This window comes from Alternaria alternata (genome assembly GCF_001642055.1).
Source record: "Alternaria alternata strain SRC1lrK2f unplaced genomic scaffold CC77scaffold_16, whole genome shotgun sequence".
NCBI lineage: Eukaryota > Fungi > Ascomycota > Dothideomycetes > Pleosporales > Pleosporaceae > Alternaria > Alternaria alternata.
Window position 1 is genome coordinate 453808 of NW_017306205.1, and position 27377 is coordinate 481184.

At 51.9% G+C, this 27377-nt stretch overlaps 8 protein-coding genes across 8 annotated transcripts; 7 read left to right on the forward strand and 1 right to left on the reverse strand.

The window, feature by feature from the left end:
- Positions 1–502: 502 nt before the first annotated feature.
- Positions 503–2439, forward strand: CC77DRAFT_1096817 (Cloroperoxidase). Its single transcript, XM_018529864.1, has 4 exons — positions 503–1208; positions 1260–1670; positions 1727–1843; positions 1895–2439. Exons 1-4 carry the CDS (start codon positions 882–884, stop codon positions 2297–2299), a joined length of 1260 nt encoding a protein of 419 aa, XP_018383671.1. The 5' UTR covers positions 503–881; the 3' UTR covers positions 2300–2439.
- A 4696-nt stretch (positions 2440–7135) lies between these two features.
- CC77DRAFT_219096 (hypothetical protein) lies at positions 7136–8522 on the forward strand. Its single transcript, XM_018530710.1, has one exon. The coding sequence runs from the start codon at positions 7443–7445 to the stop codon at positions 8337–8339; it is 897 nt and encodes a 298-aa protein (XP_018383672.1). The 5' UTR covers positions 7136–7442; the 3' UTR covers positions 8340–8522.
- A 1066-nt stretch (positions 8523–9588) lies between these two features.
- Positions 9589–10301, forward strand: CC77DRAFT_1022460 (hypothetical protein). The gene is made up of 2 exons (XM_018525473.1): positions 9589–9997; positions 10061–10301. The coding sequence occupies exons 1-2, from the start codon at positions 9713–9715 to the stop codon at positions 10133–10135; spliced, it is 360 nt and encodes a 119-aa protein (XP_018383673.1). The 5' UTR covers positions 9589–9712; the 3' UTR covers positions 10136–10301.
- An 895-nt stretch (positions 10302–11196) lies between these two features.
- CC77DRAFT_219159 (hypothetical protein) lies at positions 11197–11927 on the reverse strand. The gene is made up of 2 exons (XM_018530712.1): positions 11553–11927; positions 11197–11499 (listed from the first exon to the last, which is right to left on the reverse strand). Exons 1-2 carry the CDS (start codon positions 11623–11625, stop codon positions 11210–11212), a joined length of 363 nt encoding a protein of 120 aa, XP_018383674.1. The 5' UTR covers positions 11626–11927; the 3' UTR covers positions 11197–11209.
- An 8-nt stretch (positions 11928–11935) lies between these two features.
- Positions 11936–13487, forward strand: CC77DRAFT_219649 (hypothetical protein). The gene is made up of 2 exons (XM_018530714.1): positions 11936–12696; positions 12744–13487. The coding sequence occupies exons 1-2, from the start codon at positions 12230–12232 to the stop codon at positions 13105–13107; spliced, it is 831 nt and encodes a 276-aa protein (XP_018383675.1). The 5' UTR covers positions 11936–12229; the 3' UTR covers positions 13108–13487.
- Positions 13182–15520, forward strand: CC77DRAFT_1074105 (DNA kinase/phosphatase Pnk1; the record flags this gene model as incomplete). Its single annotated transcript, XM_018529204.1, has 7 exons — positions 13182–13757; positions 13806–14400; positions 14457–14593; positions 14657–14793; positions 14869–14929; positions 14990–15138; positions 15320–15520. Exons 1-7 carry the CDS (start codon positions 13661–13663, stop codon positions 15518–15520), a joined length of 1377 nt encoding a protein of 458 aa, XP_018383676.1. The 5' UTR covers positions 13182–13660.
- Positions 15521–18354: 2834 nt separating this feature from the next.
- On the forward strand, positions 18355–20472 carry CC77DRAFT_219128 (hypothetical protein). Its single transcript, XM_018530711.1, has 2 exons — positions 18355–18805; positions 18857–20472. Exons 1-2 carry the CDS (start codon positions 18469–18471, stop codon positions 20086–20088), a joined length of 1569 nt encoding a protein of 522 aa, XP_018383677.1. The 5' UTR covers positions 18355–18468; the 3' UTR covers positions 20089–20472.
- Positions 20473–23516: 3044 nt separating this feature from the next.
- On the forward strand, positions 23517–27371 carry CC77DRAFT_219056 (hypothetical protein). Its single transcript, XM_018530709.1, has one exon. It carries the CDS (start codon positions 23962–23964, stop codon positions 26908–26910), a length of 2949 nt encoding a protein of 982 aa, XP_018383678.1. The 5' UTR covers positions 23517–23961; the 3' UTR covers positions 26911–27371.
- Positions 27372–27377: the final 6 nt, after the last annotated feature.

The following is a 27377-nucleotide window of genomic DNA, read 5'->3' on the forward strand; positions in this document are numbered from 1 at the left end:
TGAACGTACTACTGTAGATCATCGTCCCACACGGCTTTTCGGCGACTTCCTTTACGCCTGCCGGCAGATTCCACATGCACGCACATACTGGGGTAGATGTCGAGCCAGCGCAACTTCTACTATACCGAGGACAGCCAGTTCCCACGCCAATTACGTCTTTACAACTTCAATCTTGGCCTATAGGTGTTACAATATAGAGGCTGCCTCGGTATTTTGTCGATTATAGTAGTCGCCGCCGATCGTTCCCTATGAGCGCATGCAACATGACCATAGTAGATCGGAAATAAGTCATTCGCAATTGGGTACCTCTTTTCCCCGCAAACCACCACTCTGGATCCTTGGGGCATGGTTGGCTCTTTTTTGGAAAAGGATCGTCATGTCCAACTACTTCGGGCAAGAGGCGTGAACTAGCCGACGTGGGGCGCGAACCTTCTGTCCAGGCGCGACGCCACTTCCATTTGTAAAGCTACCCAAGGGTCTGCATCGATAGTCTCGTGCTGGTTGTCAACTTGTCAACTCCCTTTCGGACCTGGCTCCTAGGTACCTTGCATCAACCAAACTTGGGCAACACGGTCGCCGATCGACTCCGGGGTATGTCGATCATCGACTACACACTGTGCAACAAGGGGGGCAAGACAGCTCTCAACCAATGGAGAGAGGCGGATATCCAAGACTTCATGATGGCGATGTTGGGTGTGACGGCGTGAGGAACTTGCCTCGGTCCCGCTCCACATTTGTATGATCGAGGAACAAGAAGTTGGATATAGGAGAACATGGGAAATGATTATAAGTAGAAGACACATGCGACCGAAGACAGGAATCATTCTCTCAAGTCATCTTGAGTAGATCATTCCACTTCATCTCAGGATTGCTTCTTTGCAATGCATACTCTTTCTCTCGTACTTCTCCAGGCTTCGGCGGCCGTCGCCTACCCCTGGGTCTCTGGCCAGCCGGGTGTCAACTCTGGGCTCTTCAGGAACGCACGCACTGTCGAAAGACGCCAGGCCAACTGCCCTTTCAACCCTGTCCATAAGGGTGCCGCTCCATACACTGCTCCTTACACCTACACTGGGGCCAAGAACGGTGTACCTGGTAGCCAAAAGGGTGGTATCAAAGTCCCAGCAGACGGCGATACGGCTCATGCCTACACTCCTCCCGGACCTAACGATATTCGTGGACCATGCCCAGGTCTGAACGCTGCAGCTAACGTAAGTATACGATACAATAATGTGTACGATATTCTCGCTGACCAGAGATAGCATAACTTCCTTTCGCATGATGGTATAACCAACTTCCAGGAGTTGGTCGATGCCCAACAGAATGTTTATAACGTAGGCTATGACCTAGCTGTCCTTCTCGCAGTCCTTGGTATCGAGGCTGGTGGTGACGTACTCTCTGGTCGCTTGAGTATCGGTTGCGATGCTACATCTCGTACTGCGACGCTTCCTATTCTGGGCACCCAGCCCGGTCTTGATGGCCACAACAAGTTTGAGGCAGATTCGTCGCTCACGCGTAACGATTTCTTCCTCGCAGACGGGGATAACTACAGCTTTAACGGCACACTGTTCGCAGAGATGAAGGCAGTCGCTGACAAGGTTTCTGGTGGAAACTTTGATCGCAATGCTCTCGCCGCATACCGCAGCCAGCGGTACGAAGAGTCTGTTCAAGAGGTATGTAACTCCCGCCTTCAAGCCATATGTTTCCCATGCTTACAGCTAGATTTCAGAACCCCAATTTCTTCTTTGGACCCCTGTCTCTGTTGCTTTACGGAGCCGCCTCCTTCCTCTACGAACTCTTCCCCAGCTACGGCGACAAGGGCGTACCGGATCTTGCGACAATGAAGGCAAGTCCCCAAAATTTGAAACCATGCGACACATTCTGACATCGTATCCAGTCCTTCTTTGGAGCTGTCGAAGACTCGTCTGCACCAGGTGGCTGGCGTCACGTCCCCGAGCGCATTCCTGACAACTGGTTCTCGCGTGTCGAGCCCTACAAAAACATGGATGTTACCAACGAGATTCTGGCCCAGTATCTCAAGTATCCCAAGCTATTCGGAGGTAACGTGGGCACGAACAACTTCGATGCCTTGTCCACACCATTCGATATTCTTGTCGACGGCAAGCTACCCAACGATGTTACAGCGGCGCAGCTGCTTTGCTTGCTTTACCAGCTGGGTGTCATGGCTGTTCCCAGCACTCTGAGTACCGTCACTGATATCACTGGTGCCGTGCTGGATTTCGGTATCGGAAAGCTGAACCCGGTGTTCAAGAACGCTGGATGCCCCTTGAAGGTTGGCTAAACTCGAAACACAAGTTGAGTTTGGAAATCGTACCTAGTTAATGGATATTACAACGCAGGCTGGGCTGGAGTAAGGATTGGTTGACCATACTTCATGATGTGGAATCGGAACATTTACGTATAACAATTAGCATGATCAATAACAATTTATTACTTATATCCCTAAAGCAATTCTGGACCCGGCGTATGTAGTGTATTGTTCCCATGCTTGTCCATAAGGCCGGCAGACTAGGTTGCTGGCCACCAAGTCATGCTCACAATGACGGAGATCGATCACAACCTCGGTACCATTGCTGCTAGTCACATTGAAACACTCAGTACATCTACAGCAATCACAGTAAGCGAAATAAATTCCATGCAAAGTCAGAGTTTGAGGACGCAAAGCGGAGTTCACCTGCATTGCCCTTCAACAAGTGCTACAAGCTTCGAAACATCATGTAGAAACAAATCAAACCGGATACCATCATTTCTCCTCTGTGTGATTGCCGTCAATGTTATGGTTTTGGAGTCAGCTAGGACCCTACCGAGACCACCCCTGATCTAAATTGGCCCATGAAACGAGTGAATCGGAAGCTCAATATTGACAAGAAAGGTGTTTTCACTCGGTACCGAAGGCAGAGCAGCGTTAGACCAACCATATTTTACAGCCAGCAAGGCTCGCCAGGTCAAATCAAAACAAAGTTGTGTCTTTACTTACACATTGGAAACAATATGACAGGTGATTCAAGCACGAGTCGCCGAATGTAGACTCAAACGTCCATGATGTTTGCACGACCGATATCGATGTTTAACTAATTGCCCATGGGATAGCGTTCGGTGAGTGTTTGGAGCTGTAGCAAGATACTAGAAAGAGAGAATGGAAGTAGAGATCGAACAACATGACCTCAGGAGGTTACATACCTTCGAATAGCCAGAACATGTGTTCGCATTCCCATGTCTCTTGTCTTATGTGACTGGCACCCGCGGTGAGTTTTTCAAAGCATAATATTTGACGATTCTGCTTAGTCGACTGATATTGCAGCGTCTTCGAAATGGTCCATATGGGCTGCCATTGTGCCTTCAACATCACAAGTCAGGTTCAGACCTGGAGCATTGTAGAACAAGAAGAGTGTAATGTGATTGTTCTATGTAAGAGGGAGAAAACCCTGAACTATATAGTAGGAAGGGAGGCGCTAGTGGAGTGAAAGGAAAGGAACACGTGATAGGTATCTAAACCAACAAGCATCTCCTTCTAGCGCCGCAGCCACCTTGCGTATAGACAAGCGTGTGTCCGCCACCCATCTATATAACGTTTGGGATTCACCCACAGAACGCTAGCATCCAGTTCGAGGCTGTAACGTCTCCGTTGTGATACAAGACTCATTTGCTTCGTATCAATCGCCCAATTTTGAGGCGAGACAGAAGAGCTTCTCCACATGGTGAAATCTTGGAATCCCCTATCAGCAGGAAGCTCGTAACGCTGTTCGATGTATCTACCGAAAAGGACTGTTTTCTGAAATCCGCGGGCTTCGTTGAAGGGGTCATTGATCTTTTGGTGGATGATGTCACCGCCGGGAATTTTGCTCGTCATTTACAGTTTTCCATGCAGGATAATGTATTGACCTCAAGAGTCGGAGATGAACGTGTTGTGGAGGATGTGACAATTGCAAAGCTTGTGCGACGCGCCTAAACTATGTTGTGTGCAGCCAACGGCAAAGACAAGACTCCACTGGGGGAGTTGGAAGTTCATATCAATATCCATGGATGAGCTACATTAGCAAGTGTCGAACTTGATCAGAATCGGGCTTCGTGTAACCATTCAGGCCGCTACGACCGACTGATGCTTCGATTCCTGTCAAAGAGATTGGGTATGCATTTCCTACGTGTCCTGATGCGAGAATTACACTCAGTGAATGAAGAGCTACGTCTACATATGGCATTGATCATTAGGGACGAGGATGGTATGTCACGGCTGGATACGGCAACGAACTGGTTTATAAAGATGCAAGAACTTGTCTGCGTGCCTTTGTTAACATGGTGATGTACCTGGGTATACATGAATTGCGGGTTTCTGGTCCAATACACTGACCATAGGAGCCAGGAGGGTACCAGAAAGGAAGGCAAATGAGGGATGGAAGTGTTTGAGGTGATTTTCCAAGGCGAGCATCTGAAAATGTGGCTGTCCGCAAAGCCTCGCAGGCACAGGATGGTGGGGAGATGGTTTACAGGGATAGTATCTACGAAGAGAGGCGAGTTGGCAAGGATCTAGAATCATAAGAGGAGAGTGTTTGGATGTACATGCGGAGAGACGTACTGCGTAGTGCATGGTCCTTAGGCTTCTCTTAATTTGATGCAGATATATGAGAGAAGACTAGCATGTCTCGTTTCTGCAACAACTGACAGCTTGCATATAGTTGTATAGCTACGAGCTCTCGCTTCAGTCAACACAATGTGACATACAGCCGAACGCCTTGACTCTCAACATCAGCTTCCCACAACATAACTGCCGATAGTCGTGTGGCTAACAGACTAGGGAAGCTCTTGCTGCATTCTGACAGCAACTAGATGCAGTCATCGGTAGAGTCGATAGTTGAAATTGACGCATCACGAAAACAGGTGAGAAATTACGCCAAAGCATTGGTTGAAACTGAGTCTTACATGCAGCCGTAGACTATTTAAAAAAAGCAAGTCTGCAGAATCCTAAAGGTGATGACGAAGGTCAACAGACGAGGAATACCTGATGCTCCTTTACAAATGTCTTCATCACAGCCACGATCAAGATTGCGATTGCATGTGCCTGGTCTCATCTTGATGTACCCAATCCAGCATCCAGTAGATGTGATTTCTGGTTCGGATTGATGTCTGTGTATCGAGGTATCTCGCCATGCTTTGCTGCTGGTAATTAGCCGCACAAAGTTCTAGCGTAGTCTGCCAGTATACAGCATGTAAAGCAGATCGAGATGCTGTGCATACAAGCATCGTAGATCGCTTAGAGAAAGTATCCGTTACACGGTGATCGGCTGGACCAACGTTTGTAAACGACTACCAGGGATTTCATCCTTTACACTCATGTTCTTGGTACGCATATCGTCGACAGGGAACCCGTTGCTTAAGTCTCAACGATGACGGTGCATTGCAGGTTAACGGCAAAAGCATCTTGACACATCCTAGCGTAGCACAAGCCAAGGGTGACATCCAATGCGTATGGTCGTTCAGCACATGAGCGTTCTCCCGGACTTCTAGATGACGGACACTGACGGAGATCCGATCCTACGCAAGAGTAAAAAGTTCTGAATCTAGAACGATGCGGCAAACATCGGTGCTCAGCAATCCAACATGTTTGGTAGGCTTCCTCAAGCCAAACCTGATGAACCATAGGAGCCAAAAAGCAGCGCATCCGACTTACCGTAGCGTCAACTCCTGTTCTGCGGCTTCCTCCGACAAACTGTAAGTTCTTCTCAAGCGTTGACTCCAAAAGAAAAGTCGGTCAACGATGACGAAATGCGATTTCTCGAACTGTGTGTTAGAAGTGACTAAGGCCTTCTGTGAGGACGCGCGGTCGGGCAAGACGGGTGAATGTCAAGGTTGCTTGAGGAGCATGCTGCCGAGAAGCGAACGATGAATGAAAACTCTTTTGCAGCCCAAGAGCAAGACTCGAACGTTCACCTAACACATGTGATAGGCCCCGATGCGATGGCTGTGGAGATGGATAGGTATCGCAATCGATAAGTGGATAAGGCAGGGCGCAAATTCTCGCACATGGCTGCCACGCGGAACCAGTAAGACAACGCCGAAGTTGCAGCGGGCCCACAATTCATTTCCAGCGCATGCTGACGGCTTGTGAATGCCATCATCATAAAGCCCAGAAGCTGTGGAGTTTGCAGCGTGCAGGAAAAGCGAGCGAACGACAGCTCTCGTTGAGGCGGTCCGGCAAAACAATCGCAGGAGTGTATGTCACATTGACGCTGTGACGGCTCTTCAGCCGGTCCCACGTCGCGAATCGGCGCACAGCAGGTTGAAGCTGGCGCTGGCAGGCAGTGGAGCGCACACAGCCAATCGTGAAAATGGAGAAGCAAAGTCGAACAACCAGAGCGTGTCCACAATCGCCATGCGCTGTAAGTGGCCATGAGCTCTGGCGGTCTGGCCCATCTGCTGTCAGTCCATCAAGACATGGCGCGACTCCTTGCGGTACACGTGTGTTAGATGTCCAAGACAGCTCAATCAGGGCGGCGGGTGCCTCATCTGCGGTGATGACATGTGCCCGAACGAGGCGCAGACACGCTGTGCCTGGGATGTTTCGTTTACCGGCTTCAGCTCCGGCCGTGCCCCTGGCGGAACAGGGCGCGAAGAGCTCCGCGACGCAGTGATCGTCAGGAACAGCATTGTGATTGGCTGCATGTGCCCGTCGCCATGCCACTTGCGGAAGTATGAAACCCGTCAGCTCTGCAGCCGGTGCGATATTTCGAACCTGGCCATATTTAGCTGGAAACGAGCGCATTGTCAGTGTAAGGAAAAAGAACAGAATCAGCGCACGTAGGAGCGCCCTTTGCAAGCGCATGAACATAGAGAAAAGAAAGTCTGAAGTTCGTCCTGGTGGAGATGAGTGCCGACAATTTCGATCGAGCGGCGTCCATGGACGAATGAGTGCGGTAGCGTGGCGGCAACTCGACGAGGTCAGCGTTGTTGAGGGCGCCATGGCACGCCGTTCCACCAGCAGCCGGCCCGGAGTGGCAGGCCCCACGATGACAGAAACAGCCTAGACGGGCGTCGTGGTGAGCGGAGGATGCGATGCACAAGCGATGGCACGTTGCCAGGGGCCGGTTCTAGCGCTGTCCCTAGCGTAAAAGCCATGCGAACCCACTCTGCCCACCTTTCTTTCACTCACTAACCCACACCATCACCCACACTCTTTCTATATTTCAAGCTGCTCCCTCTTCCTGTAACACTCATTCTGCAGGCTCGAGGTCTTCTTGTTCATTCATTCACTCCCTCAAGACATTTTTGTCTACAACTGTCATTCCTGACACCAACCATTGTCAACGCGACAACCCACAACTCACTTACCACTCCTTTGAACTGCTAGTCGGTTCAGTCATTTCCTGCAAACCTCACACCAACATCTATAGCACCACTCTCTCAGCTATCCAACAATACCAACCGTCAAAATGAAGGCATCTGCTGTCCTCGCTACTCTCCTTTTCGGCTCCTACGCCGTTGCTGCGCCCTTCGACAGGCGCGCGCTCGTCTACAAGACTGAGGTCGTCACTGAGACCGTGGTTGTCTACACCACCGTCTGGGATGACGAGCCAGTTGCCCAGGCTACTACCAGTGCTGGCGAGTTCTACGAGAAACCCAGCAAGCCATCCACCACCAGCACTGCCGTACTTGCACCCACTTCTTCGGTTGTGGCCTCTCCCCCAGCTGCACCTTCAAAGGCTGCTCCTACCACCTCCAAGGCTGCCCCAGCCTACACTCCTGTTGTTCCTGAGGAGCCTTCAAGCGTCTACACTCCTGTAGAAACTCCTACTTCAGTCTACACTCCCGTTCCCACTACTCCCGCCCCAGCCCCAGAGAGCTCTTACGTAGCACCTGCTCCCAAGCCTGAGCCCACTACCACCGCAGTCACTTCTGCCGCCCCTGAGCCTGTCTACTCTCAGGCTGCTGCTCCCTCAAGCGCTGCGCCTAGCTACCCTACCACCGGCGGCACCTCCTCTGGTACGTCGTTCCAGGATGTAGAGATCACCATCTACGACAACACTGGTGCTGCTGGCGCTTGCGGTGAGGCTCTTACCGATGACATGCCTGTCGTTGCCATTGCTCAGGGCGCTTGGAACGCCCAGGGAGGAACCACGCACGACGTCATGACCGGCGCATCAACCAACCCGTGGTGCGGAAAGGAGATTGAGATTGAGTTCCAAGGCAAGACTGCCAACGCTAAGATCATGGATCTTTGCCCTGGCTGCGTGAACGAATACGACATCGATCTCTCCCATGCTGTCTGGAAGGACCTTGGCCTGACCGAGATCACCCGTTACAATGGCGTCAACTGGAAGATCGTCTAAGCGTCTACTTCAATCATACCACGATCCATATACCCAAGATTCTGATATCTCGCTAGCGCAGGCAGGGTCAGCGCTTTGCACGACCATGTTACGACTCATTTTTTACGCATCAGGCAGGGACCGGTGATTGGAGTATACGGAAGGAAAACCGTTTTGTTGCGGTTCTTGTTCAGCTTTTCTCTTCTAGATCTCGCTCTACTTGTCGCAACGCAGATCCCATGCTGTATTTGGGGATGTTTTGCTAAGCAGAGTGTCCATCCACACTCTTCTTGTCACTCGTTGATTATAGCAGGCTTGTCCAGCTTTTCTTTCGCTTCGCTGTATAAGACTTAGGGCTGGTGCATGGGACAACATCTTAGATACCCATGCAAGTTGGATACTGGAAGTTCCTAGCTACCAAAAGAAAATACATAGCGCATCGCGCAATTTCAAAATCACTCTTCTCTGTCTTCTGTGAATTGCTATACGTTTCGTATCGCTATTTGTGCAGGTTTTCATTCAGGTACATCACTTCTCACGCTTGCAATCAGGCGCCTAATACGAGGCCCTCCCTACCGATACGAGCTGAGCTATTAACGAACGCGCAAGCACTCGACTCATGCTGCCGCGGCAATATGGCTGCGCCTCATGTCTACAGCCACCGTGCGTACTTTTTCCAAAAAAGAATACGCCGAATCCTCCGAAAATACTACCTTACGCCTCAGCACCTGCTGCCATCATCCCTCTACCATACCTCATGAGTAAGTAACTCAGCCACAGCTTTAGATACAGTCCTTCTCGGACTCCATCCTCCCCCCTAAATAATAGGGGCTTACGTTCGACAGTGGAAACTGTGCCGTAAGTCACACACCAAAAACCGACTGAAGGCCCGACGTCGAAACAAAGCTTGCAGTTCGTTTCAAAATGAACCAAGCTGTGGTGTGCGACGTGTGTACCCCTTGGTAATTTCCATGAAGGGCCGGGGAAGAAAGGGTCTAGCATGGGGTGGCCGTGCTGTCGCATGCTCCACATGTTGGCTGTTTCATTTGTGAACACTATAATTCTCTTTGTGTAGCCTGGAATTTGTGAGCGTAGTGCAGTCTACCAAATCCAAGCATTGGATCTTGTGCGTCTCCAAGTCTCAGAATGTTGTGCGGGAAACTGGGGATGCCGATCATGTAGGGATATTGGGGATGAGCAATTACTGCAACTTCTCCTTTCAAAGTTCCAGTAAGAATGACATCATCATGATCATTAACCAACACCACGACGATCAACAATAAAGAATAGAGATGAAAACTGCTTGTGATGACAGCCAACAACCGAAAAAAAAAGCATTACAATTCTTTTGAGAGCTTAGCCCATAACACGGATATCACAGCAACTTATCTAATATGGCGAATCGACTCTCCCATTCCCTCAATGAGATTGAATCTCACACTCCCGTCATCAAGGCGCAAGCTACCGAGAACGATGTTGCCTCCAAGAATGGCGAGCAGATTGAAGAAGGTGACCACGTGTATACGAGGATAAGGGGTGGAAGGCACGAGGGGAACGTAAGCGCTCATCGATCCGACTCCACGACTTCGTTACCCAACAATCAACAACAAGGAAAGGTTAACAAGATCGTGACGGACCAAGAGGAGGCTGATGCAGAAGATGTAAAGCATCCGCCAAAGGTACACTCTTATGGTTTGCGGAAAGAGGAGCAGAGATATTGAGATGCTGACTTGGTTGACTAGGTACTATTTACGGACCAGAAGGGGAAAGATGTAGCGCACAATCCAGGTACACTTGATGTCACAGATAGAGCCTGATGGATACTTGTTCTCTCAAGCCAAGTCGATATCAGCAGGAAGTACGGGACAGAGATGTGACTTTCCATGTATACTGGACTACAGCAAACGACCGGAATGGGAGGCAAAGCCAATTGAATTCAATACATTATGATATTCATATTGCAAATCGAACCTCCTAACTTACAAACCGTTCAGCAGCATCTGCCAGTATCACTCCTTCGCGTCTGCACAATGTTTACCCGCCGACCCAAACTTAACCTCTCAGCCCACACTCAACAGGCGCATCTTTTAACCGCCGGAAGAGCCTGCATTCCACAGCTCATGCGCTTACCTACCGGAACAGGTATTTTTATTCATGCAACCGGGTGTGAGTTTTACCAGCACTCATCCGGTGGTCAAAAGAAAGTTTTGACTCTGGTATGTGGGAAGAAGTGTGCCTTATCTGACGTATCTCACGTGTTGCGCACGTGCTAACATAGGAAAGCACGTGGAAGGCATGTGTTGGCGAGCCGAGGCTGCCAGCTGGCGAAGTGGGATGGTGGATTGCTCCGAAGAGTCTCCGAAGGGCTCCGGGTTAGCCGCGAACAAAAGGAACGACATTGTTCATGCATCTCTATTGATCGCGCGGGGGCGCTGGAGCATGTAGCCCGTGAGTGATGTTTTGGTGGGGTATTCATGATCGGCTACATGTGGAAGACAAGTAATGATGGAGGCATGCGACACGAAGCTAAGCGTGCAAATTGGAGCTTGAGAGTATGTGAATGTTGTCAATGCTTGTTGAATTTGTCTCGAATTACAAATGTGGTAATCCATTTCCCCGTACAGTGATTCTCGTACAGTCCCAGCCAAAGGGCAGCCTTCCAAATCTTCATCTCATCCCGAGTATCGATCTTGATGGGTATAGAACGAAAGTAATCCCAGTACTTGTCGCTTCATCGCTTTTGTCGCAAATTCTCGTGTCCAAACCTCATAAAGCAGATCATCGCAGTCCCTTTCCCGTGCGCCTCGAGGCGCGTGTGTGTAAGTATGTACAGCAGGTCATCCGGCACGTCCGGCTTCTATCTTAACGTCGCGTCATGATGCTTTCTGGATTTAAGCAAACGCGCTGGCACCACCGGACTCGAGCAGTTCCATCTCAGCCTGTGTCCATGACAGGTTCTGGAAGCGTGCAGGCAGCTCAGAGCGATCGAAGTACAAGCCCTTTCCTGCCTCAATGGGGCCAAGGTCCCTGCCAGATGCACCGCCAATGTGGCCGCCAACAAAGGCGCTGGGAATGTGGTTGAGCGGGCCGTGCTGTTGTGCCTTCTGTCGGTAGGATTTGAAAGATGAGGGAAGCTCGCTCATGGGAGAGGCAGGGTGGACGTGCGGGGTGTGGTCAACCTCTGAAACGCCATGTTAGATGTGCGGTCGAGCAAGATGCGACGGTTAAACGTACTCTGAGGGGTGCTGCGCTTTCCCAGAAAGCGGATCATGGGCTGGCGATGAGCGAGAGCCCTTGTTGCGTTCATTTTGTGATGAGGTGATGCGGGGGTTGCGGGTGGTAGTATCAAGTGCAGGTTGCGACGGGGCGCGAGGTAGTGAAAAGCTTGCACGGGAGTGTTGGATGGATTGCTTGCGCAAGAAGAGCGAAGAAGGCGACAAAAGTGCAGTGGACGACTTGTTGGGGAATTGGTGTTGGTGAGTGGTGGAGGGGAGCCGGAAGTGACAATGGAGATAAATCTTATTTCTGGCGGCAGCAATGCAATCGCCGAGGCCCTGAGGATTGCAAACTAATCCCACCCGCACGCCAACGGCCTCTGGCCACGCTCGAACGACTGTCAGTTCAAGTCATGCGCGCCGTGTATTTCTAAGCCATTTGCAGCAAGCCGGGCAGTTCAGCGCGGTGTTTGTGGGCCTTCCACGCAACACTTGGAGGTGTTCTTTCACTTTTCAGGCCATAGCTTCCCGTCGCGCAATCCAGGCGGCTGTCTTTTCTGCTCCCGCACCAATTAGAGACGCTGCACACGCCGCCCGCCTTATCGAACCCCACGAGCTTCTCCGCATCCTGACCAGCGGATATTGCATATTGATATTCGTTCCTCCGACTGCGGTGCGGACCCGACTTTGCTCACCATGCACGAGTTGAGCCTCTACGGCCAGGTCACCTTTGCGCGCTATGAGCAGGTGCTGAACATTCTGGCTGGGGTTGCTGCCATGCAGCCCCAACGTGTTTTCGAGCGCAACATTATCTACAAGCCTACGCGCGAGCCGGAGGAGCCCGGCTCGAATCTTGGCCGTCGCGGCGGCACCCAGACTGTCGCGCAGAAGCAGGCCAAACAAGCTGCTCCTGTTGTTCTCTACCATACCCGCCTGGTCCAGAAGCTGTCTGAAGACGACTTTGCAGCTGAAGACGGCCTGCCCGAGGAGAGCACAAAGACCTTGTCTGCTGACGTACAAGACGGAGAGGAGCCAGCATGGTCGTTTGTCTTCCGAGACGTACCGGATACTGGGGACAGAGGTGTCTCAATCCGCTTCACCAACACCACTGACTTGCTGTCTGGCGACCCACATGCTTTCATGATCGCCTCAGGGCCCAATCAGTGAGATCTTCTCTCCATGCGTGCCTTCACCTCTAACAACAGTGCAGGTTCGTGACTGAGTTCTACGTCGAAGGCTACCGTTTTGTGCACGGCAATGTCGTTATATTTCTCTACCGCATCCTCCACGAGCCCGGCATACGCAATGTCCAGAAGGCCCCCAAGGCCACACTACCGACATGGAACGGGCTGAAGCTGCTTGATCCAAGCGGTGTTTACACGCTCCAGTCTACCGTCCGCATCGAAGACTTTAACAACGCAGCTGTACTGGAGGCAGGCGTGAATGAGCTGAAGAGATTCCAGACGCAAATGAAGGGCTGTGTGAACCTGGCTTTGCCAGATCGACTTGCACTGGATCCCCGCGTCAAGTACAAAGCTCCGACAGTCCCTGCCACCCAAGCGCGACCTCGATGAAGACTGCTCTCATACTAACAGAGAGCAATGGGAAGCGGAAGGGAGGTTTTAGGCTAGGAATCGTCATGTCAGCCTCCAAAGGCTATAGAGGCAAAGTATCAAGTTCAGCTCTCTAGGAGTGTCAGCGAGTGCCAACGAACCAACATATCATGTTGGTAGAGAGACGATAAAGATCGGAACAAGTCCGTTCGCTGGGTCAGGACGCTGAGGGGTTTGGTCTTTTGCAGTGCATCTGGCTCCAGATAAGTAGGATGAGTGCCGTCTGCTGATGTGCATCATCCGGGCCAGCTTGCGTATAAACCTCCAGCGTAGATTCAAAACGGTAGGCCGTATTTTTAAGAACATTGAAAGCGTCTGTGGTGAAACGTCTGTGACCAATACGTGTATGCGATGCCCTCATGTAAGGGAAGCTTAGTTCAAGCACGTGCTAGCGCGAGGTCGCGTTCCGCGCTGCGAGGAAAGCGCAAGCGAGCAACCTCACAAACATTGCTTTGTCAACAGAGATCATCTTCCATTGCCATGCACTAGTATTGGCAACGATACAGACTGCAAAATGACTGTTCGACCCGGTTTAAGCAAGCGGCCAAGCTCCAACAGCAAAGACGTGTCGCCACCCCCGCCGAAGCGGCGGCAGCAGTCAGCCACAACAAGTTCGTCACTCGTCGCAGGGTGTGGGAATATTCGCTGACCTGAATCAGGCAAGGCAGTCGCCAATTTCTTCACACCAGCTTCGAAGAAAGAGCCAGAGAAGATGGTATGGCGGATTGTCAAAGACAGCTTGCTGGTTGGTCGCTTCAACCTAGGCGCGCAGTCAGCCACGCAGGGCAAGCGCAGAGTAGCAGCCTTTGACTTTGACTCAACCTTGATTACAACTGCGTCTGGAAAGACTTTTAGTCGTGATGCAAGCGATTGGAAGTGGTGGGATAGTAGCGTTCCAGGACGATTGAAAGAGTTGCATGCAGACGGCTTCCTTGTCGCTATCATCAGCAATCAAGGTGGCATCAGTCTGAGACCTGATCCGAAGACCGTAAAATCTGATCAGAAGCGACTGGCGGACTTCAAGACCAAGGTAACAGCAGTCTTCAACCAGCTCGACTTTCCTATATCGATATATGCTGCGACAAGTCGTGACCAGTATAGGAAGCCCAGGACCGGGATGTGGAACGAACTGCTAGAAGACTACGATATCGAGAATGCAGAATCTGTCGACCTAGAGAACTCAGTATTCGTTGGGGATGCTGGTGGTCGCGAGGCAGTGGCTGGCGGCGTAAAGGACCACTCGTGTGTCGACAGGTTCGTGAAGATCCCGAATGATGCCTTGGCAACCAGAAATAACCAAGTCTATGTAGAGATTTTGCTGCTAATCTCGGTATACCGTTCCATACGCCAGAAGAGTACTTCCGCCATGAGGATCCACGGCCATTCGTTAGGGCTTTCGAGCCGATGGCCTACATGCAAGAGCGGGCTGAAGGCTCAACAACTGCACGTAAGTATGATATCCAACCTCTCATACACCACACTTCTACAGATGTGCTAACTTTAGTTGCAGTAAACACTTTTACACCACCGGTAACCCCCGAGATCGTCATGTTCTGCGGTAGCCCCGGTTCAGGTAAATCATCGTTTTATTGGAAACATCTGCAGCCATTCGGTTACGGCCGCGTTAACCAAGACATTTTGAAGACTGTGAGTTGCTGACTGATCTGTCTCTGCGCAAATGTTGTGCAACCATTCAATACCTTGAGTAACATTTTGAAACAGCGCGAGAAGTGTGTAAAGGCTGCTACTGCACTCATCATAGAAGGCACGAGCGTAGCTATTGGTAGGTTTATGTTGATCCGGGGCTCCAATACATTCCGCATACTCAGCTAACTTGTTAAAGATAACACCAATGCCGATCCAGAAACACGAGCCGTGTGGATTACATTGGCGCAGAAGCTGAAAGTTCCCATTCGATGCGTACTCTTCACGGCCACGCCAAAGCTGTGTGAGCACAATGATACGTTCCGCGCACTGAATATTGGTCCAGAAGTAAGTTTACCCGCTAAGCAACCTCCCGTGCGTGCGTGCCGGAAGCTGCACTTTGCTCATTACTCCAAACTCACTCTCACGCTATCCGATGTGGAGATTGGTTGTGCGGGATGTCCAAGATTCTCAGAATCCCATTACTACACGGGAAACGCTCATGCTAACATCCGATGCCCACTAAAAGACGAACCGTGAATCTCGTACTATCCTGCCACACGCTGCATTCAGTGGCTTCGCTTCCAGATACCGCGAACCTAAGCTTTCGGAAGGCTTTGTAGACATAATCAAAACCAATTTCCAGGTACGTGTAACCCAAGACATTCCGCGTCGACTGGGCTACAGAGATGCAACATGGACTGACTGGAGCATGCATGGTGTAGTTTGAAGGCTCCGAGGAGCAGAGACTGCTATGGAGCAAATACTGGATCTGATCTGCAAGTATTTGGACGTGCAAGAGCGAAGCAAACGCGAAGCGTGAGGAGTGGGAGCGTTCCCGACGCCCGTGTACTGGCCGTTATGACGACTTGAATACACTTCTTCGAGCGTTCCTGCGTGGATAGAAAGTCCGAAATGCTATGATTGGGCGGAAAGAGAATGTTGGTGAGGGGCCGTCCCCCGAGCGAGGGTTCGCAGCTCTAGCCTACGCCTTTTTTCTTTTCTACGCCGTTGGGCGTATGGCTTCCAGACTAATCGAAAACGGCAGTTCGCGCACACAAATTCTTGTTTACGACCAGATTTTACTTCCTTTTCTTCCAACTTTATGTAGGAATACCATGATCTTACATTCAGATCGCTGCAATGATACTCCGTACTTCCGACATGAAGAAAGCGCGCAACAGCATTGACACGAAGAATTATTACATCATAGATTCTACAACATGGTATGCCGATTCGCTTGATGCATCTGGCTACCCTGATCCCCGTAGATGGATTTCTGATCCGTTATTACCCCCATGCCTCATGCCCAAGCCGCGGCATTCGGCGGTCGGTGGAGTGCCACGTTAGTCTAGGAAATCATCCGGTGAAATTGAGAGATCAGCAACACCAGACCGGTCTCGACCAAATCCTGCAACAGGCCGTCGGAACGATTGCGCGCTCCTCCTTTGCAGAGCAGTTCAATTTGGAAAAATGCAGAGTGCTTGGAGGACAACGAAGCGCGCGCGCATTCCAATGTGAGCCGCCACGTGGTTCTCAGGTACACGCAAATTTTTCGGGCGCGGGAATTGCTTCTTTCGCGTCCAGTCAGCTTTAAGACTGAACTGGCTGTTCTTCATGCACGTTGAGCGTTGCCGGTCGGTGTGGATGGGTGGGCTGGCAACGGTATTCTCCCGCTTCTGCATGTCCGTGCCGCCCAGTCGACTGGCCAAGGAGACAGACGAGCGAAGAAGGCGGGGCGCCTGCCGACCTCAGACCGGAACTGACTGCTTTTTCGCCCTGTCGTCATGCTGCCAGGTCCCGGGAGCCTGGAACGGTAAGGTCTTGCTCCGATTTTTCTTCTGCTGGGCTCGATCGCATGAGGCACAGCACGGCGATCAAACCGCGCGATCCTCTTTCACCTTGCTGACACAGCATCAAGAGCCGTGAGACAGGTGACGACGAGGACACTGGAAACGATGCAAAAAGATACGGGCGGACGTTTAGATAGACAATGCGCTGGCGGTGTGAGGCTTGCTCAGCGTGCGAACAGGGAGTTTTGCCCAGCGAGAATAAGGCGCCGGGGAGAAGGAAAAGAGGATAGTGCGCCAGGGGTATGAACGCCAATCAGCAACGGCTCAACGGTCTAGCGCTTCCAACAAGTTCCCCGATTTGTCTGCAAGTTCGCTGGCTTGCTGATATTTTGGCTGGGCTGAAAGGTTGTCCCAACCTCGTCTGGGAAAGTTCCGGCATGTTGTCAGGTACCGCCCACGCGAGGTCATGTTGTCGCGCCCTGTTTCGTCTCAGCGTGATGCGATCGACCACTTGACTCGTCAATGAGGCATAATGTTTGAAACACGGACTCTACGGACCAGTCAGTGTTTTGAAGATCGTGAGGCTTTGGTGTTTGTTTGTTTTCACGGTTGCCTTTCACAGCCCCCTTGATGCATTCATGCGATTCAGAATGGGCCAATCGGTGCATGGGGGATGACACGGGACAGAAGCGGGAGAAACGACATGGACTTCGCTAGAACATGCTTGTCGATGTCACTGCTGCGAGACGGCAAAAGGCCAGAAGAACGGCGCAAGAAGTAACGTGGAAAGGTTGAAGGGCGCGGCGAACTAGGCCTGTTCCCTCGCACCGCCTGATAGACGAGTCTGTCAAGTGGCAGCCACGGTTGCGCTCACAGTAGTTGAGTGGTAGACAGCGGATGACAACCACAGCGCTGGTAGTACAGCACTTTGTAAAGGCACCGCTCAACACCACAGCTCGGCGATCGGTCAAGGCTCGTGAAGACGATGTGATCCAACGCCTGTTCCTGCATCGTGTCCTCAGAAGCTTTTCTCACGACGACAGAAAGTTTGGAGTGCGTGAGTGGGAACAGCCAGGGATAATTTGTTGCGCCTCCACCAACGACATATCGCATAATTAGGTTGGGCAGGTGAAAATTCAACACCGAGGCAGGCCCCGTACTGTTGAGTAGGGTTTGAATCAAGCCACCTGCTGTGCTCAAGCTGTAGCGACACGGACGTTGTGGTCTAAACGGCGGCTCGAAGGCTGGGGGACCTTGAAGCGACGGCGCCCTGGCGTGCTCTCTGCACGGAGACTGCCCAGGGCTGCTGTGAGTGTCACGGCCTCGTCTACCGGGCTATCTGAGTCGCGCGGAACGCAGTCGACATGCCGGAGCCGCTATGCCTAGTCAAGGTGGTTGCAAAGTTTGGCTTGAAGCCGTGCGCCTGCCCACACAGAAGTGGTCTACTATCCCACACCCGTCAACACCGCCCGTTTCTCTTGGAATTCCACGTCAGTCCTCTGCCACTCTCTCGCCATTTCAGTCGTCGCCTTATCGCTGCGCTGTCTCTCGCTTGCACTCGCAAAACCTGATCCAGTCTGACCAACTCTCGCGCACCAGTCATCTCCACCTTTACCACCTCGGCAGCCCACCCACGCTCACGTGCCGTCCGCATTAGGCGCTGGCCTTCCCTGGAGACGCCTTTGCTGCAGCATAAACACGCCGAACAGTACATACGTACATACGTGGTCGGCTATCGTGGCATCCTCTCCAACTTCGCCCGACCGCCTCTCCATCCCAAAGCAGCGCGCCGTAACCCCGACGTGCTGGCTGCACTTGGGTATGTGATCCTGGTAACTCGCGCGCCATTCACGTCACATCCCGACCGCCAAAAGAACCAACAACTATGCACGACCTTAAACCCCTCCAGCTTCCCAAGCTTGTTGCAGCCCGCAAGTCTTCCAAAAGCTCACTCAACATGTACGACGACCCGACTGCATCGATTTATTCCAATGCCGACTCGGGTTTCTACTCGGCTTCGGAATGCTCGACACCGCCAACGCCAAGTCAATACACGCGAGGTCACTTTCGCTTTCCCAGCTCGGCTTCGTCACTGTCATCGAGCCCGCCCACCTACGAGCCCACCGAGCCTCCCAACAGCTCAGGCAAGCTACCCAAGCTTACCGAAGAGCCTCTTGAGCGTGAGTACGACTACGGTAGCGAAGATCCGTACCGTTGCTCTTGTAAGTTGCAATGTGAATGCCCCCATGTTTTCTATACTGATGCATTTCCAGGCGACGCCGGCGGTACCTATGGCCACGCGCAAGACTGCAGGATATCCAGAGCCTACGAGCCCCAAGACGAGTACTTCACTACCTGCGACTCGGAACTGCGACTGGCCAAGCGACGAAGGTCCTTGGAAGCATCCGCGCACAGCATCGCCGGCAAGCTCGAGAGGCGTTTTCCCTCGCTGTCGCGCAAAGTGCGCGATCGCAGCTCGACTCTCAGCAAAGTTTCACGCAGCGCTACCCCCTCAAGAGTACCTTCTACTCGATCCTCATCGCTCGCTGGCTCAATTTACCATGTCTCGACCGTCGATCTCCCAGAGGACTACGTGTCGCCAACCTCTACACCAGCCCTCACAAGCAGGGAGCATTTGAGTGATGATGCGCCTACGCCAATGGCCATCGACGTCAACAAGGCCAATGCCATGGAAATCGACCCCGAGGAGGTGGAGCGGGAGCGCTATGCCACGACGCCATTATTACCCCCATTGCTTGTGAACTGCCGGAACAACGACCTACCAGCATCTTCGCCCCTGCAGTCGCCAGCAGTTGCAGATGCGACTCAATCCATGGGCCCGACTCCAGCCGGCACCCCACCAATGCGCACTTACCCTACTCCTCCCCTCTCTTCCAAAACATCCTTTGCGTCGATCAGAGCACCAAATGCCGGATACATGGTCCCCTCATCCGACATTCCCCCTCTAATGCTCGCCAACCCACAGGACAAGTGGGCCATGGAGTTAGGCCATGCGAACTTCACCATCCTGCCAGAGCCTTATGTCCCTGAGGTCTGCACCGCAGCGTCTATTGAAGAACACCTTGCCGAATGGGCGCAAGCGCGGCGCAACTACGCAAAACATCAAGTGCGAACTGCGGAACACTACGGAGTGACATCCAGACACTATCTTCTTACCGAGCAAAAGTGGGCTGAAATCGATGCCGAATGGAAGAAGAACCACGATCTGGCCAAGTCACATGCGGCTGCTATCGGTCAAGAGCTCGCCCCGAGCTCACCCACGGAGCCAGGACCCCTTAGCAAGATGCCAACGCTACATGACCCTAAGAGCGAGGGCAAGTTCCCCAAACTCGGCGATGAGGACATTGTCGGCCCCATGCAACAGGCGGCCGCACTACTACCGAAAACACCTTCGCGCAAGCGTGCCTTTTTCAAGTTCCTAAGCGACCTACGGTTCCCTGGTACCTTCCTCCGTCGCTCCTCGGGTGGTGTCCGGGGCCACTAGACCCCATTCTGCGATAACGGAGAATCCTTTTCCTTTTCATCTTGTCGATAATTGCGTGCGATTAATATTTCTATCCTGCGCACAAACCTTGTACTCTTACTCCCCCTTGTGTTTTTTAGACCCAAGGGGCATGTTCTACGAAAGTGTACGACTGTATGACATAAGATCTCGGTCCATCATTGGAGCCACGACCATACGGCTCTTATCACAGAGTCACGAATTTCCTTTGTCGATACAACCATTATTAGAGAGGCTTTTCTTGTCTTGCGCAATACAGTGGTCTGTCTGCACTGCGCTTCCCTTCAATGGGATTACTGTTTGGTGTTTGGGCGGTCAAAAAAGGATGCAGGGGTTCTGCATCTGGCGATAAAAGCGAGCATCATCTCATCATCACGACATGATTCACGCAGCGGTGGCTCTTCAGCCAAATCTCTTTAGGTTCCAGTCTTTCCTTATGTTTCAAACCATTCTTGGTTTCGGCGGCTATACCTTTACTCGTCCTTGTCTGGGACTCGAGGGGGCAAGCGCAGTCGTGGGTCTTTGCTACCCTTTTGGCATTAGTAGGAGGAGAGATTAAGCTTCTTCGGATATGTTCAGTATTGATACTATATAATTGGTCTAAGAAGGTGGTACGAACGAGGCTGGGGAGGCTGAAGGTATGTGATACCAGAAGCTTTAGTTTAGCGTGTCCTCGAGAGAAGATACAATGAACGCTCGACGTCAAATGAATCATCAAGCCAAGCACATCATTCTCGTACAACTTCGACAATGCAACTGCCGCCCTCTTTCTTGTTGAGTGATAGTCATTATAGTCACTGCGCGTTTGCAGGAAGAAGGCAACCGGCAGCAAGCTGCACGCAAACAACTCCAACTCCGGGACAAGACATTACACCGCCAGCTCGGCACATGACGACGCAATCTCTCCTGCAAAGTCTCCGGCGCACAGTGATGTACAGCCTCGCACATTACACATCCATCTATTACGCCATTGAATCTGCACAAACAAGTCTCTTTCACTCTATTCGTAATATATATTTCCCAGTATCCTACACGGTCTCATTCTTCCTAACCCAACATAGCGATAACAGAACAATATCTAGAAGAACGCCATGTTTCGCGATTCCGGCGTGACAGATAACCCTTGAGGCAGTATGGATGGTGACTGGTTGGCTGGCTGGCTGGCCGTCTGTACGACATATGCAAATGTGCAAGCAATGCGGGCCGTCCATAATTCGCTGCGCTTGCTCGTTTCCGCCTTCCAAACTAGATGATGCTGTATCGCCATGGGAGCTTTTGCATGCGAAAGTGGGCGGGACCGATTGTACCACACACACACACACACACACACACACACACACACACTTGTGCATGCGTAACAGTGGGGATCGTTGTTGGCTAGTTTTTGACCATCGTTGTGCAATGGAGAGAAACGAGTATCACCTATATTGATGGAAGCGAATGGTAAGGACGATAGGACAGTGGGATATGTGCAAATTTACTGGCGACTCAAAAGCGTCGCCTGTCAATCATGGAATGCAGTATGCTGGAATGCAGTGGCATCTTCCAGGCTGTGCATGTGCTCGGGTCCTCAGGTCTTCACATGCAAGGTCCTAGTCTGCGACCCGAATGCATCTTATTCTCTTCTCCCTGAAAACAACCGGCTACCAGTCGTGCGATCGTATATATCTGCTATAGGTAATTTAGATGCTGCGAAAGACTTTCCCTTCGGTTCAGGCATGTCCGAAATCGATCTTCGGTCTGGCGATGCAAGAAGCAGGTATGATGACGAACAGTGGTTGTCTACATGAGACATTGCATATGCGGTGAAGCAAAATCTCGGAAGATCGTGCATAAGAGAGGTAGGCGTATATGTGGGTCGTTCTATCTTGGGGACAAGATGGCTGTCAGCCTGGCAGATGCGACTTGGCTTCCGCTGAAGGCTGTGGTGTGAGTTAGCATCTCTAGTTAGCGATGCTGTCTGTCACTTGACACCCTTCTTCCAGGTTCTAAACCATTGTTGAGAAGATATGTAGGTAACCTGTCCTTCTCCACGCCAATCTACTACGTTGGGAAATATGTAGCGTGGTGACGCAACAGCATCACTACTGCAGTAGGAACAAGCTACGGCTCGTGCCGCATTGCATCGGCCCACGACATTCTTCACCGCAGTAGGTGTTCTCTGACAGCAGCAGCGGCAATGTGAATTATCTAGTCACATGTCCAAACTCTATTGATCTGACACTTCACCAAACACATCAGTTGGCGACCCTCCCTCACTCTCTCTTTCAATATCCAACATCTGCACATGCGCACCTTCTCTGTGATGGCCACCAGAAATACGATCATGTGTCAGTGCCGTCTTTTTATGGCCCCAGTCGGACGGCACTTGCATAACACGACATAGCACTCATCCTTCCTCCAACACATGCCTCAACACAACGGTCGTGTAAACGCCATCGATGTCGGTTCCAAGACCCCGGATTCAACAGAATTCGGGCCTTTCCGCAGGCGTAGGCGAGCAAGGGTGGATCCGCAGCTGCCTTCAATCGAACGATCCTTGAGATCATGCCACGCTTCCCCACTCGCTGCTCGAAGCCTCGTCAGATTGTGGGATGTGTCGTGTGACAGGGCTGAGACTTGTTGATCTGAGTGCGGGGTTGAGGATAAACAGGGTAGAGAGAATGTGTCTAGTGTGCGAGGCCTCTTAAAGAGTGGGCTGGCGTGGATCAGGACGAGGCGTAAATGACCGCTGTATCTCCTGCTCCTATATTACTCGTGTGAGTCTACGTGCTCGTGCGAGCTTTTCATACCGTCCAGCGTACAGGTACTCGGCAGACAACAGATTCACTACATTTCATTGCTTCTTCTTGTCGTTTATTCAAGCTTAGTCATATCAATACAGTCGTTAGTCCCAATATCAGATTCCACCTTATGTGCCAGCAATTTCTTGCGCACATCGACTGAGTTGTTGACGGCAGGATAGTGTAGAGGTAGACTGCCGAGTGTTGTGGTGGGTTCTGGATTAGCTTGCTCTTCCAACAACAATTCCATGGCCTCTTCCCAATTCGCTTGACATACTGCAACTAAGGCAGTTCCTCCAAGGACATGTTGACTATCTTTCTGTTCAGACAAGTTGGCTTCGAAGTGGAACTGTTTGGTCATGACTCGAGTCTGCCGCTGGATCTGTCCTGGGCGACGTAGTAGGTTTCGTGCACATTCTCGTAAGGCTTAGCATTCTTTACAAAACACGTGAATAGAGGCAATGCAGCACGAAGAGCTTGATGACGTAGCGGAGACGGGCGAGCATATGGTTTACTGGTACAGTGATGAAAGAGAAACATGAACAGTTCGGTCTAGGAGGCATAGAGAGGCCGACGGTAAGGCTTAGAGTGGAGGATTCTGGCGTGGGCGGTCGACGATCTTCGATGGACTTCTTTAGCTTCCGCGTCGAGGTCTTGGCGTCGACCGGTCAGCATGCGTAGGTGCATCGTCATGCGCTCCCCAGCCATCGACTACACCTTCTGCATGCGACAGATGCCGTCGCGCACACTTGCCCGACTACCATAACGACTGTGTAGACATCGCGCACGGTGCCCGCCATCGTCAGGCGCTGTTAGGGCGTTACAGCTTATCAATCAACCAAGCCATCCATCAATACAAGTCGTCGGCTGACCACGCTCCCCACGGACTTCTGCAGCCTTTCGTTCCTGTACATGTCTTTTACCCTTGCGCCAAGATAGTCGCCATTGCTATAGATACCCCGTCCGCTTGCGTCTGGTTACACTAAAAAGCACCACCAAGACCGTGCTTTGTTTCACATCTCAGGAAACACGCTCACTCCTGAGCCAGAGGGCGTCTTCGCATCCCTACACCATGTCGCTCACCGACTCGGAACTGGAGCTGGTCAGCTCGCAGCTGCAGCGGGAGAACGACGATATCCCCGAGGAGCCCGACATGATCCTCTCATCAGACGCCGAGAACGGCCAGTCGTTTGCTCCACCACCACGGATCGCTGCCCGCTTCTATCGCCATACAAGCAACCGTCGCAAGTCTTCGGCCACCTCGTCCCGCCGAAACTCGCTGTCCTCGACACATTCGCACACGTCCAATCGCTCGTTCCGCAACAGCTGTCAGAGCCACCATGTAGCCCAGCATCTCCGCCGTGCCTCTATACTCGAAGATCGCAAGGCAAGGCTAGCAGACCGGGCAGCGCATGCCGAGCAGGTCAGGCTACGTGCTGCCTTGGCCAAGGCTACCCCACGTGGTTCCAACAGTGAAGAGAGGGCGTTGGCAGCACAGCAGGCTCGTGAGAAACATCTGGCACAAGTAGCCGCTTCCTGTGCTGAGGAAGTGAGGAGGGCCAAGAAGATTGCCGAAGACATGAAAGAGCGCAAGGCCGCCGAGGAACGACGATACCGCACCGAGATGGAGGAGAAGCTAGCAGAAGCCGAGAAACGCAGACTGGAGTACAAGCGCAACCCCAGACGACCACGGACCGCAAGCTCGCCCCCCGCTGATATCAAGATACGGACCGAGCGCCCCATCGTGTCGACGGAAGATGCTGCCAAGAGGATCCAGGCTGCCTGGAGAGGCAAAGTTAGGAGCAATATTGTCACCGAATGGCTCCAGCTCGGTCTATCCATCGAGATGGTCCAAGAGACCAGTTTCGAAGTCATTACTGGCATGCTCGCAGATGAGAAGCTGCTCAGGACCACCGATAGAATCATGACACTGTTTGTGCTGCTTCCAGACGCAGATCCAGCCTCCCGCAGCGCTGCCGTCAGAACCTTCCTCTCCGCGTACCTCATCCTTGGACATCCCACACATGTTTTCAGTCGAGACGGCGATCAGGAACAGGATCTCATTACCAAAGCCAAGGACCTCGTCATCAGCTTCGAGTCTGCTCTGGCAAAACTAACAAAGCTCAACTCGTACACTCCCTCACCCACGCGTACAGAAACTGTACTGCTTGCTCATGGCGCGTTTGTTACCGCTTTCAATGACTGGAAAGCCCGCGACTCCTCCGCGCTTATCGAAACAATGGTAGCTTCATTTGTCAGTCTTGACGAAATATGGCAAAGTGTCAAAGATGCGACGGTCGATGAGGTTGCAAACGAGTACAGGAATGGCATCAGAGACAACCAGGCTATTCTACTTAGTAAAATCAAGAAGTTGGCGGGGCCTGACAAGGCTCTTACCTTGATCAGGAAGGCCATACGCGAAAGCCGAAGGTCAAGGCCAAAGAAGAGGCTCGCAGGAGACACTGTACGACCGCGTGTTGCAAGCGACTCAACACCAGAATCTCCGCTATCAGCCGATAGTGCGGCCAAGCAGGCTGAAGCTGCTTCAGAGCTTGCAGCTTCTGGTCAATCTGGGCTCCAAGATTCCACTGCTCAGGGCCACCAGGCACAGTCGCTGTCCAAGGTCTTCACGGTCGTGCCCGATAATCGCATTCTGGTTCACGAACTCTCTATTGACAAAGACTACCGCATCGATCCTTCGCCGACGGCTGACTTGCGCGATGCTCTCAACCGTGAGCTCTGCGACGCAATGCGGCGAGGGTTTGAAGAGGGTGACAGCACAAACTGGACTGCTGCCATGGCGGAGAACATACGGGGAAAGCTGCTGCGGCTTCTGAAACCTGGCAACTCAATGCACACACTCATTTCCGAGACTCTAGATCCGGAGCATATCAGCAGGCAGTGCAGTCAAGGCGTCTTCTCTTATGGGAAATTCTTCGATTTTATTGCTAGCATTCTTCCAAAGCTTTGCGCACCCTTTCGAGACACCGAAGTTCAGTTGCTTGCTGAGGAGCTGCAAGAGGAAGGTGAACTTTCAAGCATGATCGAGAAGCTCTTCAAGGTCCTTCATATCATCGATCTTTTGTCCTTGGACTACTCAAACTTCCTATTGATGAACGCCGCACCGACACTCGTCAAAGAGGCTGTTGGGTACGAGCAACGCATGTTCACTCAGGATCTGGAGGAAAACAACCTTACTCTCGACCGCACACGCAGATGGTGGCGCAGCGCAGCAGTCAACATGCATACCGAAGCTGACCGTCGTGACCCTTGGAGTCAGGCAAACCCCATCAATCGCCCTACAGCGCACAAGATTTACGCTCGTGGTCTTGTCGACCTCGCAATCGCTACGCCGCCACTGCGAAGCTCTGAGCTGCCGGAGACGCTCGAACTAGATCGTGCACGCATCTCCCGCATTCGCGAGGACGCACTTCGCATAACAACGATCGGGGGTATCTTGCTTACGGCAAAGAACCTACTCAAACGCGACGTGCGCGCGCAGTGGAAGTCTGAAGCCAACAAAATGTGGTTGGTGTTGAAGGAGAACGGATACATGTCAGACCCTTCTACTCCCTCGAAGATTTCTTCTCTTCTTGAGTCGTCTCGCAACATGCCACCGTCAACGCGCTCCCAGCTCTCCTCCACGATCACGCGTCTTCTTACGCAAGCTGAAGCTGGCAAGCTATCCGACCCTGTGATGAAGGTCTTGTTCCAAAGACTCAAGACTCATATCTTCAACCGGGTAAGCGCCAGCAGTTCTGGCGAGCGCGTCAAAGCTGCTAGCACCGCCACCGAAGGACTTGCTACTACTGGTCTGCCAGAGTTCGTGTCTCAAGTCGCGGATATCTGTGAACAGCTTGGCAAAGTTGGTGAAGTGGACCGCAAATGCCATGGCAAGTGGTATGAGGAAATTGCCGAGGAGATGGAGAGGCTAGGCCTTGAAGGAGGCGAAGAATTGACCAGGAGCTCGAGTGCTGATAGCGAGGCTGTCGTCTCGACGAGTTCTGATTCTTCTGTGTAAGATAGACGGGTAATAGCAGGGAAGCTGTAATGCTGATGCATGGGGACGATCACTGGCGTTTTCGTTTCCTTTTATTCTTCTTGGCTCGGACACGCAGCCTGTTCGTTTCTTAGTATTATATTGACATACTGTCGTTTACTGCATGGCGCTGTGGTGTTCATTGCTTCAGGTCGGGGATGGGGTTATGGGTTATGAGCATACACGAATCACTCTTGGTTCATCGTTCTTCGAGTTACAACGTACACTATTTCAGGCGGTTTGATTGCTCAAATCAATGCATATGACTTTTTTTACACTTCAATCACCTCTACTCATCCGTCTGCGTACAAACCACTTTGTGATTGTAATAGTGTCTCAGTCGACGTTAAAAGCGGTCATTATCAAGCGACAGACGGCTTAAGCCGCAAGACATTGCCACGGACTGAATGGGTCATATCAGCAAGGAAATTTGTTCAGCTTGAATAGCC

Coding starts and splice junctions, on each gene's coding strand:
- CC77DRAFT_219159 (XM_018530712.1), bottom strand. CDS start 11,625: ATGAACGCAACAAGGGCTCTCGCTCATCGCCAGCCCATGATCCGCTTT. Junction 11,500..11,552: donor AAAGCGCAGCACCCCTCAGA/GTACGTTTAACC, acceptor ATGGCGTTTCAG/AGGTTGACCACACCCCGCAC.
- CC77DRAFT_219096 (XM_018530710.1), top strand. CDS start 7,443: ATGAAGGCATCTGCTGTCCTCGCTACTCTCCTTTTCGGCTCCTACGCC.
- CC77DRAFT_1022460 (XM_018525473.1), top strand. CDS start 9,713: ATGGCGAATCGACTCTCCCATTCCCTCAATGAGATTGAATCTCACACT. Junction 9,998..10,060: donor ATGTAAAGCATCCGCCAAAG/GTACACTCTTAT, acceptor TTGGTTGACTAG/GTACTATTTACGGACCAGAA.
- CC77DRAFT_219128 (XM_018530711.1), top strand. CDS start 18,469: ATGCACGACCTTAAACCCCTCCAGCTTCCCAAGCTTGTTGCAGCCCGC. Junction 18,806..18,856: donor AGATCCGTACCGTTGCTCTT/GTAAGTTGCAAT, acceptor ATGCATTTCCAG/GCGACGCCGGCGGTACCTAT.
- CC77DRAFT_219056 (XM_018530709.1), top strand. CDS start 23,962: ATGTCGCTCACCGACTCGGAACTGGAGCTGGTCAGCTCGCAGCTGCAG.
- CC77DRAFT_1096817 (XM_018529864.1), top strand. CDS start 882: ATGCATACTCTTTCTCTCGTACTTCTCCAGGCTTCGGCGGCCGTCGCC. Junction 1,209..1,259: donor GTCTGAACGCTGCAGCTAAC/GTAAGTATACGA, acceptor GACCAGAGATAG/CATAACTTCCTTTCGCATGA. Junction 1,671..1,726: donor ACGAAGAGTCTGTTCAAGAG/GTATGTAACTCC, acceptor GCTAGATTTCAG/AACCCCAATTTCTTCTTTGG.
- CC77DRAFT_219649 (XM_018530714.1), top strand. CDS start 12,230: ATGCACGAGTTGAGCCTCTACGGCCAGGTCACCTTTGCGCGCTATGAG. Junction 12,697..12,743: donor ATCGCCTCAGGGCCCAATCA/GTGAGATCTTCT, acceptor ACAACAGTGCAG/GTTCGTGACTGAGTTCTACG.